Source organism: Pyrus communis, chromosome 16 (assembly GCF_963583255.1).
Source record: "Pyrus communis chromosome 16, drPyrComm1.1, whole genome shotgun sequence".
NCBI classification, from domain to species: domain Eukaryota; kingdom Viridiplantae; phylum Streptophyta; class Magnoliopsida; order Rosales; family Rosaceae; genus Pyrus; species Pyrus communis.
The window spans coordinates 9,421,971-9,436,333 of NC_084818.1; the positions used below are offsets into that span (position 1 = coordinate 9,421,971).

Consider the following 14,363-nt stretch of genomic DNA (forward strand, 5'->3'; position numbering starts at 1 on the left):
ATATATGGCAAAGGGTGGTGACTGAGTGGTGTACTACTGCTAGTCTTAGTACCGATCATTATCTCTTTCCAAACGCAATAATAATTCTCACCTTTTTTGTTTTTTTTTTTTTGATCTTGGAAGATGATATTCAAGTTGGTGATGGACCATATAATCATCATCATCATCAATTAATCTTCGTGTCACGTGGCTTGTCGGTTTGTTTGTGGATATCGAGCCCCATGGCTCAACTTATCAATCCTCTCATCACTATAACTCAAGGGTTCATGTACATGATCACGACTCACTTGCTAGAGAGAGAGAGAGAGAGAGAGACAGAGAGAGACAGAGAGAGAGCGTTGCCCTACTTTTAAGAAGTCAAAAGGTCATTGAATTTTTTTTTTTTTTTTTTTTTTTTTTTTTGAGAAAAAAAGGGAATGGAATCATATAGAGAGAAACGTAAGATTTGCATCTTTGTCTCGTCATCAGAGAGGGGAAAATAAAACAAGTTGTAATGAAAACAGGTTGACGGAGAGGGAGTTGAGTACTAATAAGTACTGGCAGGGATAATTGCTTGCCGACTTGTGGGAAAATTGTATGTTTTGACTCTTTCGCTTTGTTGAATGAAAACAGGTTTTGTCTTGGAGTATTGTCGTGTTCAAGCGATCATGAAAGTTCTATTTCTTATCTTATGCTCTTGGATTTAACCTAGCTTTGAAAGATGGAATGAAAGCTTAATTAGTTGTGTATGAAGTCCTAATAGGAAGTTAGCAAGGCTAAATCATTATTTGACATGAAGCCATATAATTAATAACTTAAACAAACTAACGTCAAATACAAATAACCTGATTAGATCGGAACAAACCTGCTTGACTAAGTAAGATTATATATACCTTTGTTCCTATGGAGACCAATATTATTTTTTACTTTAAGAGTAGTAGGTTGATGTGGATGTAAGATGAACTTAATCATAAATTCAAATACGACATGATGCATCTCTCGATTAACCCACTTAGTTTTAAGTTACCAAAACTTGGCTTGGTAGAGCAATAGAACAACCTAATTTAATGCCAAACCAATTAACAAGCATTATTTCGAGAGAATTTTTCCAAGATGAAAATTTTCCTTCAATTTAATCTATGTATTAACATTGGACCAAAGTGAGACTGACCAGTATTTCTTCATACACCAAACCAACAAATTTCCTTTTACTCTGAGTAGCTCATCATACAAATACATGTCCAATGTCCAATGATGCGCACACACGTAAACATATGAATGGTGTGACACATGTGATCTAAAAGAGCAAAAGCCGAAAGATAAAAATAAGTTAGCGGGATTCTAGGCCATGCCACCAACCATCGATACATTCTGATTAGTTTTATGGACGCTACATATTAAACGATAATGACCTTCGACGTACAAACTACAAATGGTACCTTTTTTTTTTTTATTGCCATTGACTCATTTTACATCTTTCCTTGCCACCCTTCACAAACCCTATAGCCACCAAATATTTTTGTTTAACCTATCACCACAATTTTTTTGTTTGTAAGTTTGTAAGATGTCAAGTGATGGTATTAACTCATGTCGTATAATATAAGTGATTTGATAATACTATGCATTGATGATATATTCTCACTGAATTCTTTTAAACCCGTTTCAAGTCTTCCAATGTTATACACTTCACTATAAATATTAGATTGCTCCGATAATTAAAGTATGTCTTTTCAATCCATTATTTCATGCTCACTCATCTTGGTATAACTTAAAATTGTAATTCCGCCGATTCGTTGAAATATCCCGATATTAATTAGAAGTGAAGGGATGAAGACTTATAACTCTAGTAGTAATCAATATTTGACCTTACACCCATGTCTAAGTTTATGTTCTTTCCCCTTAAGCCTCTTCTCTAAAATATTCACAAGCATTGGGCATTGCAAAATCAATAAAATAATTTACGAAAACACACGCACACAAACATTATTGTATATTGATTATCTTATTCTATCCAAATTATAGTATTTTATGTTTACTTATCAGAAATGTGTACGAGAACAGAGAAAATCATTTTATTTTTATCATGTATATACTCTCACCAAATAAATAAAAAAATAAAGTGATTCTTGCCTTAAAATTAGTAATCAAATACTATTAGAGCACGTTTACTTATGCTCTCAAAATGAGAATGATACAATATGCGAACGATATCTGAATTTTTTAGGTATGGATAAATATAGCCTCCTAATAATGATACCTTGTTGTTTGACAAAAAAAAGAAAAATAATGATACCTTGTTGAAATTGGGAATGAGACATTTTAAATGTGAAACTTACTTATTTTTTTATTTCTTGTGTATTAGTAAACGAAGCGTATATCAAGAATGAAACTGATTCCTATACCTTGTATTCTCATCTATGATAAGGAAGTATTCCATCAAAACCACGTGTAATCAACAATGTGGTTCATTCTACACTTACGTATTCTCAAGTTCTCAGATTCCCTACTTTCCTATTGTTTAATATCCAATATTTACATTAGATATAATTTAATTATATAGTGTATTGTTCTTGTACCAGACTTTAAATTTAATGTAGGAAATTGAAATAAGTTATCGTTTTACCAAACTAATTCACGTTTCATCGTAACATTAATTGACAAGACAAAAAATAAAATATATAACACCAGAAAGCCAGTTTTAAAATGGGAAATTCACACTCCCAACAAAAATCCTAACACAATCTATAGCCCAAAGTATGTTGCCAATGACTGACTAATGATCCCTACTGCTAGAATAGTTTTGCACCAAGTTCACCGTGTTCGACCTCATGCGTCCTAACCTGAATAATGGATATTTCTTTTTTGTCTGATGGTCCTGCATGGACTATTAATTAGTCCCAGCTGGGAGGGTGGGACAATGGGACAAATAAATCTCCAGAGAATATGATTAGGGCACAATTAAATACTAGATCTTAAAGTCCAAAACCTATGTGGTTAAGACTCGTATCCCCAAACTATATTCGTATCTCAAGTTCTCAACTGCTACTTAAATTAATCCTTAGTCTCGCTTGTCTCTTCCATTGTCCATATAGCTTTTTATACATGCACTAATTTTAAAACCTAAAAGGTGACCAATCAACCATGACAAAGATTCAAAAAACATGAAATAGAAGTGAATGAAGACTCATCAGTAGCCCGGCACAGAGAAGGTACAACAAAAAAGGAAGATTAATTGGGGGACAAAGAACATGACATTAATCGTCAAGTGGTCAGACTCAGCCTCCAGCATAAATATACATTACCAGCCGATCGTCATCATTAATATATAAAGAAAACTTTAAGAGAAGGGATTTCTAATTTTTTTATAAAAATGAAGATTAGATATTGGGTTCACACTCTATCGAATTTTTAACAATCCAAATCATCTATTTTTTAAGTTGCAACTTATAGATCATTCTTGCAAAATATTAGTTAGACATTTATTTATTTATTTAATTTTTTTTTTTTTATTGTTGAACATACGATATTATCTATACTTAGGGGGAGGAGATTTAAAGCATCTAATTGACTTCAAAGAAATTGACAAACACTTTGTTCCCTAAGAAACATTGAAATTTCATCATGATAATTAAATAGAAAAATGATTTTGGATTGAATTGAATTTTTGCAAGGATGATCTATGAGGTGCAACTTAAAAAATAGACGATTCGGATTGTTAAAACTCGATCCGGTGTGAGCCCTTTGAAGAACCTTGTTGCGAAACACTATTCATATGATTTTTTGCTAATCAGTCAAATCAAGACTTGTACTCATTTTTACACGCAATTAGATGACCAAGTTGAAGTCTACATATCCATCAATTATTCCTCATATTTTTGTTAAGAGATGCAATCAGTTCTATGATGTTGCGTGATGAGTCGATATTATGCTATATATTTTACTTTAATTTTAGTATTAATTAATTGGTTATTCTAGTGAAATTTTGATACTTTGATTTATATTTCTAATGTAGGACATTTCACTTCTTCTTGAACAAAAAGTGATCAAACAGACAAATTTTAGAGTAATTCTAATTGGAGTATGTTCGTGAGTCCCTTAGATTATTCATACCAAATTTTCAAATTTTTCTACAAAGCAGTTAATAATAAAGAAGCAGCGCAGTGTTGTCAAAATAACGTTTTGAGCTTATTTGGGCTTTTTGGCATCCAAGATGGTGTTTGTTGGGTTCGAGGCCTTCTAGAGATATCTTTTGGACATCCCAAGCTTTAAAATGAGTAATCTTGAGCCCGATTGGAAGGTGTTTTGGTTTAGAAACATGAGATTCTTTGTGCCTGTCCAGATTTCCCAAAGTTAGAATAGGAATGTATTTCCTAGTAATTTTATTTTATTATGTTTCCTAGTTTTATTCTAAGACCTTTTTTAGTAAGAATTTTATTTTGTATAAGGGTATTTAGCCATTCAGGTTCTCTATGCATCAATTTAGAGAACTCGGCTTAGAAAGCTTTTGACGATTCAATTTTATTTACAAGGTGTTTTCTATCTATGTTCTTAATAATATTTTGTTTTATGCTTGTCCGTAACTAATTTCTTTTGCTAGGGAGAGGCTACGAGCCTTAGTAAGAATATGTAATTTCCTTTCAATTTACTTATTATACTATGCATGCTTATTTTGAATTATTAATCACTGTGTTTAAACTATCTAATTGTCTTGATGATTGGCCACCATTAGGATATTTAGAAAAGTAATTTGATGTAATTTTGGTTGGAAGGCCCTGAAATTGGCGTTGGCTTCTTGTGGTTGATAATTGTATGTTCACTTAGGATGAACACCATGTCTTAAGGGTTGCACAGTTTTTCCATGGGTTTTCATAAAGCTTAATAAGTCTTTCATGTTCACATTTGATTCGAATGTCCGGACGGGTTGCCTGTTTGATATACGTTCTAGGTTGGAGATCCAAGTAGGACATACTTTAGTAATACCTAACCTTCAAAATATGCATGGATAATTAATAAGTGATTGGAAGAGCAACATAGGATTGTTAAGGTGATGGCGGAACCCTAGTGTTTTTACAAATTGATTTTCAAAACCATTTTATTTTAGTTTATTTTAACTTTGCCGATTTCTTTAATATTTTTATTAAATTCGTTTTTTTATTTTAATTTCTAAAATCAACCTTTTCCAATTTTTGTTTTAAATAATTAATTAAGATTTGGTTTGACATAATTTGTTTTAAATAATCCCTGTGCGAATGACATTGCATGAGCATTCTTACTACAAGTATCTTGTTCTCTTGCAAGTATTTTTATGTGTTTTTATCTCTACTTTTGAAGGTGGTAATTAAAAATCCTATCAAGAAATTAGTTAGTTTAAACACATTGATTAATAATTCAAAACATACATGCATAATATCATAAATAAATTAAAAATAAACTACATATTCTTACTAAGGCTCGTGGCCTCGCCTTAGCAAAAGAAATTAGTTACAAACTCATAAACCAAAATATTATTAGGAACATGGATAGAAAACACAATGTAAATAAAGTTGAATCATCAAAAGCTCTTTAAGCCGAGTTCTCTAAATTGGTGCGTAGAGAACCTAATGGCTAAATAGCTCTATTTATATTACTACCAAATGAAATCCTTACTAGAAAATGTCTTAAAATAAAATTAGGAAACATAATAAAATAAGATAACTAGGAAATACATTCTTATTCTAACTTTGGGAAATATGGACAGCCACAAAAATCCCACGTTTCTAGATCAAAACACCTTCAAAACAGGCCCAACATGACTCATTTTAAAGCTTAGGATGTCCTGAACATATATGTAGAAAGCCTCAAACCCAAAAAACACCACCATCTTGGACGCTAAAAGGCCCAAATAAGCCCAAAATGTTAGTTTGACAACACTGCACGTTGCTTCTTTATTTCATTGCCATAAATTAACCGCTTGGTAAAAAAATCTGAAACTTTGATACGAATAAGCTGAGGAACTCATGAACATTCTTCAATTGGAATTACTCCAAAATTCGTCCGTTTGATTACTTTTTGCTCAAGAGGAAGTGGAAGGTCCTATATTGAAAATATAAATCAAAGTATCAAAATTTCACCAAAATAACCCAATAAATTAATACTAAGATTAAGATAAAATATATAGCATAATATCGACTCTTCACGCAACATCATAGAACTAATCGCATCTCATAAAAAAATACGAGGAATGAATATGCGTACTTGAACTTGGTCATCTAATTGCGTGTAAAAATGAGTACAAGTCCCGATTTGACTTAGTTGCCAAAAATAATATGAATAGTTTTTCGCAACATGGTTCTTCAAATTAGTGATGGATTGGAGTTTAGTGAAATTAATAGATATTTAAAGATAATACTTGGCATGAAAGAGGAACAGACAAATAGTGATGGGAACTCAAATTTGAGCATGGCTTAGATAAACTCATCAATGCCTAATTTACTGCCAAATAATATATGGACATATGGACAAAGAAGCTTTGGTTATACAGATTTTCCCTCGCATACATGAGAAAACCTTCAATGAGCCGAGAACTCCACATAAGCATTGATAGCTGGTGTACCCAAGCAATAAAAAATGGATACATGGCTTTTAACAATTTTTCTTTAAATACATATGAACACGTAAGCCAAAACCAAGAAAACTTTCGTCAAACGTTAAGCGTTCATCATCTCTCTCCTTTCCACCATCAATGGCATCGTCGAACCCAACCCAAATCCTGACGACATCACCAGAATGGACAGCTTCGTCGGCTTCTTCCTTTTCAGTTGTGTCACCAGACACCTCGGACCCAAACCCGACAACCCGCTTGGTGTCTCCAGCATCCGAATCCGAGAAACTCTATGAAACTACCGCTGACAATGACAATGACATATCCATCCGTCCTCGATTTTTGTTCTCATTCTGATAGCTTTCCACTGCCCTTATATGGAGATACCAATAAATTGACAAATTAAAGGAAAGAAAAACTCCATTTTCTTGAAAAAACATTGCAATCTGCCGCCTTCTATTCTGCCTAAGAGCAACTCCACCCCTAGCAGATTGCTTGACAATTCGACAATCCGATCCCCAAAAAACGAGTCCACCTCAACCCAACTAGCTAAGCTTTAGGAGAGCCATACTCACCACACGGGCCAGAATAGTCCAAGCTTGTGACTGAGTGGATCTGACGTCAACCTAGCATCAACCACGTCAATCCTTTTTCTTGCGCAAGCGCCTTTCTTACACGCACAAGAAACAACGCGTGAGTCGACAGCATAAACGTGGTTGGGGCCCGCGTTTCAAGTGTACTCAACCCTTACTACATGGCTCATTTCTGGATTCTATTATTACCTTTGGGACCACCTATCAAAATATGGATTGTTGGATTGCAAAAATAATGTAACCCAACGATCCATATTAAACCATAAAAAAAATTATAAATTTTTCCTATAAATACCCACCATCCTCTTCCAACCAACACCACATTTCAAAATAACATATGACACCACGAGGTTGGTTAAACATCTGAACGAATCTGTCCAACAAAATTGTAGTTTTGGATAATGATATGTGGCGTGACAAGATTAGGTAAAAATCCTATCCGAAATTAAATATAACCTTGTCTTTTATTTTATTTTTAAATATTAAAATTTGTAATACCAATTTCCTGGGCAATTCATTTACAGGCTAAAGATGCACTGAAAAAATTACTATTCACTAAGGTAGTAATTGCCTTAGTGGGGTGGACTTGCTCTAAAGCCCAATGCATTTATATATACTAAATCCAAACCGTAGTTACTGTTCATTAACAGTAAAATGACAAAAATGCCCCTCAATTTTTTCGTTCTCTTCGTTTTAATGCTGCATTCTACTATAATATGACCGTTTTTCCCTTTTGGTTATGCGTGTCTTTCATCCCTGGGTGTTCTCGACTCTTATGAGTCATTCCGCTCTCTCATAATTAGTTTATTGCTTTAATGTAGCATTTATTGCGATTAATTTTGTGTTTTGGAGCAGGTAGTTATCTCCCAAGCCTTACTTAGAGTAGGTAAGTTGCAAATTTCCAAATTTTTCTAAGTTATCTCAGGATTGTGGTGCCCTTTATTCCTGATTTTGAAGATGAGACTTCATCGTAGCAGATAGATTTAAGACTTGCGTTGTAAATAGATTTTTGCATGTATGTATATAATATTGGCTATTGTATGTATATTTAAAATTTTCTATATAGTTTATACAATTTTAAAACCCGCAACATTGCACGGGCAGGCTTCTAGTTCCAACTATGCTTGAATTCATGAATGTTGGAGATTGCGAAAAACCAGAAAAGAGAAAAATCCAAAATTATCCATAATAATGTAATAAATTCGAGAAAAAGCTAAAGGGAAGAGAGATTCTAAGGAGACTCTCTTAAAGTGGGAATCTCCATGGACTCTCTTAAAGGGTAGAGAAATCCAATATTATAAAATATTTTGCAAAAAATATGAGGTGGCAGAGAGTCTCACTTTTGAGAGTCTCTTTAGCATTTCTCAATAGGGAATTGATGAGAAGATGTAGGGAGAGGCCATGACGACAATATCAGAGCAATTTTCAAATGCATTATTTCCTTTGTCATGCGGCTGCTATCTTCTCAGTCGATCCCACCATTTCGAAGTCATAGAAATTTTTTTGGATAAATTAAACAAAACTACCTTAACTATGGGTCTAACCACAATTTCATATCTCATGTTTTAAACATTATAATGTTATACCTCAACTTACTAATTCATTGAAACGTCAGACCTCCATTACATTTTCTGTTAATTTGGCTGTTAAATGATGATGTGGCAAGAGTGGGGCTCACTCATTTTCCAACTGAAATAAAAAATTAATTAATTATTAATTGTTTACTTAACAAGTAAAATTAATTAAAAAACCTCTCTTCCTCACTCAATCTCTTTGCTCACTTGTCTCTTAGACGATCGAAGTCCTCACTCAGTTAAAGTCAACACTAGTTCAAGTGTTTGAGTTGTCTTCTAATTCTTATATTCAAACAGTTGGTTAAGTTTATGACTTTTTCATATATTTTGTAGCTGCGTAACTCTCTTATCTGTGTATATTTGAATTTCAAATATTCCTTGTAAATGGGGTTTTCAAACCCTGAATTTAATGTCTAATGTATTATAAGTACAAGCAACCCAACGTTATTTGGGTATGCACATTGGTGAGAAACTTGGCGTTCTGTTATAGCTTTTCCAAGCTTCCATAACTTTGTACATTGTCTTCATCGCTCTCTCTGCTCACTTGCAGAGAAACAATGGCAGCCCCGACTTCGAATCTCATCACTGGAACCCCACCATAATTCAAACTCTAGCCCCCTTTCGTCTCTCTCTCTCTCTCTCTCTCTCCCCGTGCTCCCAACCCCGTCAAGGACGATCTCTCTCAAATTTGTGCCACCTGGATGCCATTTAGCATCATCCCTTTTCCTCGTGTTCTCGGTTGCCCACAGACCCGATGGAAGCACATTCTCGCCGCTGACTGGCGATGGACAGTCCACCAATTGTACGCGAGATTTCGATCGAATTAGGAAACCAACTGTACGTGAGATTTCGGTCGAATCTCACCGGATCTGGAGATGAAAACGACGACTCTACGTCCACCTTCGTCACACTCCGAGCTTGCTGCCGGAGTTCATCACTTTTCTTGGGGACTGTTACAATTGTTGTTTCTGGTTGCGGTGGAGGGAGGAGAGAGGGGGTTCGAGGCGAAGGTGGCGCTTGCGCTGGCGTCGTTCAGGGTTGGCGAGGGAGAGGAAGCGAAGGGAGATGATGGAGGATGGCGTTAAAAGGCAGCGAATCGAGGGTTTGATAGGGTTTTGGGGTGGGTACGAAAGGTGGGATTGGAAAGAGCCATTGATTTGGTTTGAAGGTTTAGAGATTTAGGGATAATGTGGTTTTTCGTTAAAAGTGAACAGTACCGAGAGTATTTTGTTAAAATTCCCTTTAATACGAAGAAGAAATTTTTTTATGAATGTAAGCTTATATAATTATAATAGTCCGACTAATATAATTATATAAGTTTACATTCATAAAAAATTTCTTCTTCGAACTCCTATAGGCAAAATCATCAATCAAATTTTTAAATCAAGCATTTCCAACATATTCTTCTCCAAGATGCCCATTCATCTAATCTTTTTTATGGCATAGTCAACTCTAAGTAATTTTTCAACCACTTTAATTGAATAACCTATTTCTTAGTTTCTTATTTTTCTCAATAACTAAAATTAGAGTTAAGAACTTGAGAGATACATGAAGCAAGATTGAAATGGAGAGAATGGAAAAGAAAACAAAAACATAAGGAATGTTATCACTGTTCTAAAAATCCCCGCCTAGCACTACCTAGGCGGCTAGACAGTTGGCCACCGCCCCAATTAATGCCTAGGCATTTGAAAATTAAGAAATGACGCCTAGACCTGTTGAGGCGCTTGCCAAGCCTGCCCAGATCCGCCTAGGTTGCAACTCACTTAGAAAGAAAATATATAACTTTCATTTGGTATTTTATTTTTTTCAATAAATTGTAAGAGACTTGTTAAATACGTAAATGAATACACATTATATGCATGATCCTATGTTTTCATTATGTTCCAATACTTTCTAATATATATGTCATTCTATTTCGTACTTTATAATGAAATTATATATATTTTAACTTTTAAGTATAAATAGATATTTATTTACACAAAATATAGTAGATTTACTTAGATCCGCCTAGGCCGCCTAGCCGACTAGGCGCTAGGCCCCAACTCGCCGCCCAACTAGCGCCTGGCGTCTTTTAGAACCTTGTTGTATGCATGCTAGGTTTGGGAAAGAGAGAGAGGCATGTTATGGTTAATTTTTTTTGCTCTCTAATTATTCTATTAATATATAACTAGTTTAACATTTAGTACTTCAATCTAGTGGTATTCTTCTTTACTTGTAAGTAATTGATTTTAGATTCTAATCTTGGAAATGATGAGTTCGCAACCAATTTATTCTTCACCCCTCAATGTAAATATATCATTGTATAAAAAAAATCTAATATTAAATATTCACATGTATATACATATATTAACAATAAAAAGAACACGAACAACTAAGAATTGATTCAGAGGATCAAATCAAAATTATAAAATTTTATTTGATGCAATTAAAACTGTTCCGAACGTTAAAAAAAATCTATTGGAATAAAAGAAATTAATAAAGGTTAATTGTTGGTCATACAAATTAATCAGTTATTTTGAACAACAAAAAGGGAAAACCGAAAAAACACTGTTGTAGCAAATCATCAAATTCGTTAAGAAAATCCAAACGTAAGGCCCTTCGATAGGGGACGGTCACACTTCTTACCCTTACTGAAGAGCGGGCCATGGACCGTTTATGAAAACCAAAGCAGCTTTGAGCAAAGTGTTGGCCTCATACATTCATACAATATGAGATTTAGAAATCAAAGGGCTTTCCCTAGAAGTTCGGCTAAAGTCATTTCCTCACATTTTTATCTTTCTCATCTAATGGGCCATGAAAGAGCAATCCCTACGCACATACCCCACTATCTGTTTTTTGTCGCGGTGGTTGCACAAAGGAGAGAGGGAGGGAGGGGGAGAGCGAGAGGGAGAGAGAGAGAATGGTCCATGGCTGTTTAATAGGTGGTTTTCTAAGGAGATTTTATGGTCGAGGGTCTCAGTTGTGGATGTGAGCTTGCGCCCTACACACTAGCGAGTTTCCCACACCGTCCTCTCTGTGGGACCCCTTGTTGATACCCACATCCATGGACCCCACGTCTCTTTCCACTTCTGTGTAATGTAAGGTGGGTGGTTCTTCTCGGAACATAGTGAAACTAACCCTACACTTTATAAAAATCATATGTGTACACGTGTCCCACGAGAACCAAAAGCTTAAATTTTTTCATGTATGTTCTCACCCTCCTCGTCCAACAACGCATATATATAGTACTCCCTCACAATCCTTGCGTACACTTAGTTGTTATTACATCCTCCTCTCTCGCTCCCTCTCTCTCTCTCAGTATATATTTAGTCCTCCCCCATATTCTTTGCGTACACCAACTTAGTTGTTATTACCTCCTCTCTCTCTCTCTCTCTCTCCCTCTCTCTCTCTCTCTCTCACTTCTTCAGTACTCCATCTCATCGTTTTAACTACTTATATTATTTTGGATTCTTCAAAAGAAGATTCCAGAAACCTTTCATATTTGTTAATCAAAATGGCGCCTGAAAACATGAGCATATCTGTAAATGGGCAATCTCAAGTCCCTCCTGGTTTCAGGTTTCATCCAACCGAAGAGGAACTCTTGCAGTACTACTTGAAGAAGAAGGCTTCAAATCAGAGGATTGATCTCGATGTCATACGTGAAGTCGATCTCAATAAGCTTGAGCCATGGGATATACAAGGTACATACATACATACATATATATATATATATATATATATATATAATAAGACGTATACATCTAAGTAGCCATTTTATATTTGGAACTTATTGATTATTCATATGAACCAAAGTTTTTATAGTAATGGAATTTTTGCAGAGAAGTGTAAGATAGGAACTACACCACAGAATGATTGGTATTTTTTCAGCCATAAAGACAAGAAGTACCCGACTGGAACACGAACAAATCGTGCAACTGCTGCCGGATTCTGGAAGGCAACTGGCCGTGATAAAGTGATATGTAGCAACTGCAGGCGGATCGGTATGAGGAAGACTCTTGTGTTCTACAAAGGCCGAGCTCCCCATGGCCAAAAGTCTGATTGGATCATGCATGAATATAGACTCGACGACAATAATACTAGCAATTGCAATATCACTAATGTAAGCCATTTTGAATACCCTACAATCGTAAGTTAATAACGTCATTTTTTATGAGAAATGATTTTCATATGCCCATTTTATTATCTCCATGTACTCCTACTTATGAATGACCTTTTATCGAATAAACAAAAGAAATTCAAGGGACAGTTTGAACAGGAATGTGTAGAAGGAGAAACATGATATGCAAAAAACATTGTGCTCCTTAATTATGTTTTACATCTAAGAGATTTTTCTCGACTACCACTTGTCATGGAATGTGTTGTACAAAAACTGGACATCCAAACATCTTTCTGACAATAAACGATGCTTATGTATGTTTCATTCATATGATCAGGTACCTACAGTTGTGGGAGATGCAGCACAAGAAGAGGGATGGGTGGTTTGCCGAATTTTCAAGAAGAAAAGCCTCCACAGAAGTTTGAGCAGCCCAATTTTGAGTCCAACTACATCCATCACATCGGAAACAAAAAGTGGCCAATCACTGTTTGATTCGTGTCCCGAGGGAGCTTTGGAGCAAATAATTCAATACATGGGAAGGGCATGCAAGGAAGAAGAGAATGAAGCCTACATTTGCAATAATAGCACAAGATTTAACCTCCAACCAATCAACACAGGCATTAGTAATACTATTAGTCATATTGGCTTCCATGAGAGGTTCTTGACACTTCCGACCCTAGACAGCCCAAACTCCACAAGCAGCCAGGATTGTTACCAACCAAACATTCATGAGGAGATGATGGTCACAGAGGTTAATAACAACCAGGTGAGTCCATTCACTGATCATCACCAAAACATGGATTACCATGCACACCACATGGACTCAGGACTCACCAACTGGGCAGCTTTAGACCGCCTTGTGGCTTCACAACTCAATGGACAAACCGAGACCTCTAGGCAATTAGCTTGTTTCATCACTGACCCCCACAACACTATTTCTTATGACAATGATGATCATGATCATGAACTTCAATTACGAAGTACCCTACGAGGATCGTTGTCTTCACCCAACAAATCCTACCAGGCCACACACGACTACAACAACAGCGCGATCGACCTGTGGAATTTCGATCGACAATCATTGTCGTTGTCATCCGCCGACACGCTGTGCCACGTGTCGAACGGTCCTATATAACGGAACAACCCGATATCATATAATATCATATAAGAATGTTATCTAGTCCGTCCAAGTCAAAGAAATATATAATTACAAGCACAGTAGTATAAACATATATGTTAGATAAATAAAGTTTGTTTTGGAGTTTTAGATGGGATGGCGTTGTCAAATTACCATTATTCGCTTAATCACGATGTCTACTATTAATTTTTGTCACTGTTCATGTCAAGAATCATATATATTACAAGGGGTGGTGACTCTGAGTGGAGTACTACTAGTAGTCTTAGTATACTGATTATTATCTCTTTCCAAATGCAATAATAATTCTCACTTTTTTTTTTATCTTGTAAGATGATATTCAAGTTGGTGATGGACCATATAATCATCATCATCAATTAATCTTTCTGTCACGTGGTTTGTCGGT

At 35.3% G+C, this 14,363-nt stretch overlaps 1 protein-coding gene across 1 annotated transcript; it reads left to right on the top strand.

The window, feature by feature from the left end:
- Positions 1-12,165: 12,165 nt before the first annotated feature.
- LOC137721502 (NAC domain-containing protein 43-like) lies at positions 12,166-14,028 on the top strand. Its single transcript, XM_068460595.1, has 3 exons — positions 12,166-12,406; positions 12,545-12,825; positions 13,160-14,028. Exons 1-3 carry the CDS (start codon positions 12,220-12,222, stop codon positions 13,955-13,957), a joined length of 1,266 nt encoding a protein of 421 aa, XP_068316696.1. The 5' UTR covers positions 12,166-12,219; the 3' UTR covers positions 13,958-14,028.
- The last annotated feature ends 335 nt before the right edge of the window (positions 14,029-14,363 follow it).

Coding starts and splice junctions, on each gene's coding strand:
- LOC137721502 (XM_068460595.1), top strand. CDS start 12,220: ATGGCGCCTGAAAACATGAGCATATCTGTAAATGGGCAATCTCAAGTC. Junction 12,407..12,544: donor TGAGCCATGGGATATACAAG/GTACATACATAC, acceptor GAATTTTTGCAG/AGAAGTGTAAGATAGGAACT. Junction 12,826..13,159: donor GCAATTGCAATATCACTAAT/GTAAGCCATTTT, acceptor TCATATGATCAG/GTACCTACAGTTGTGGGAGA.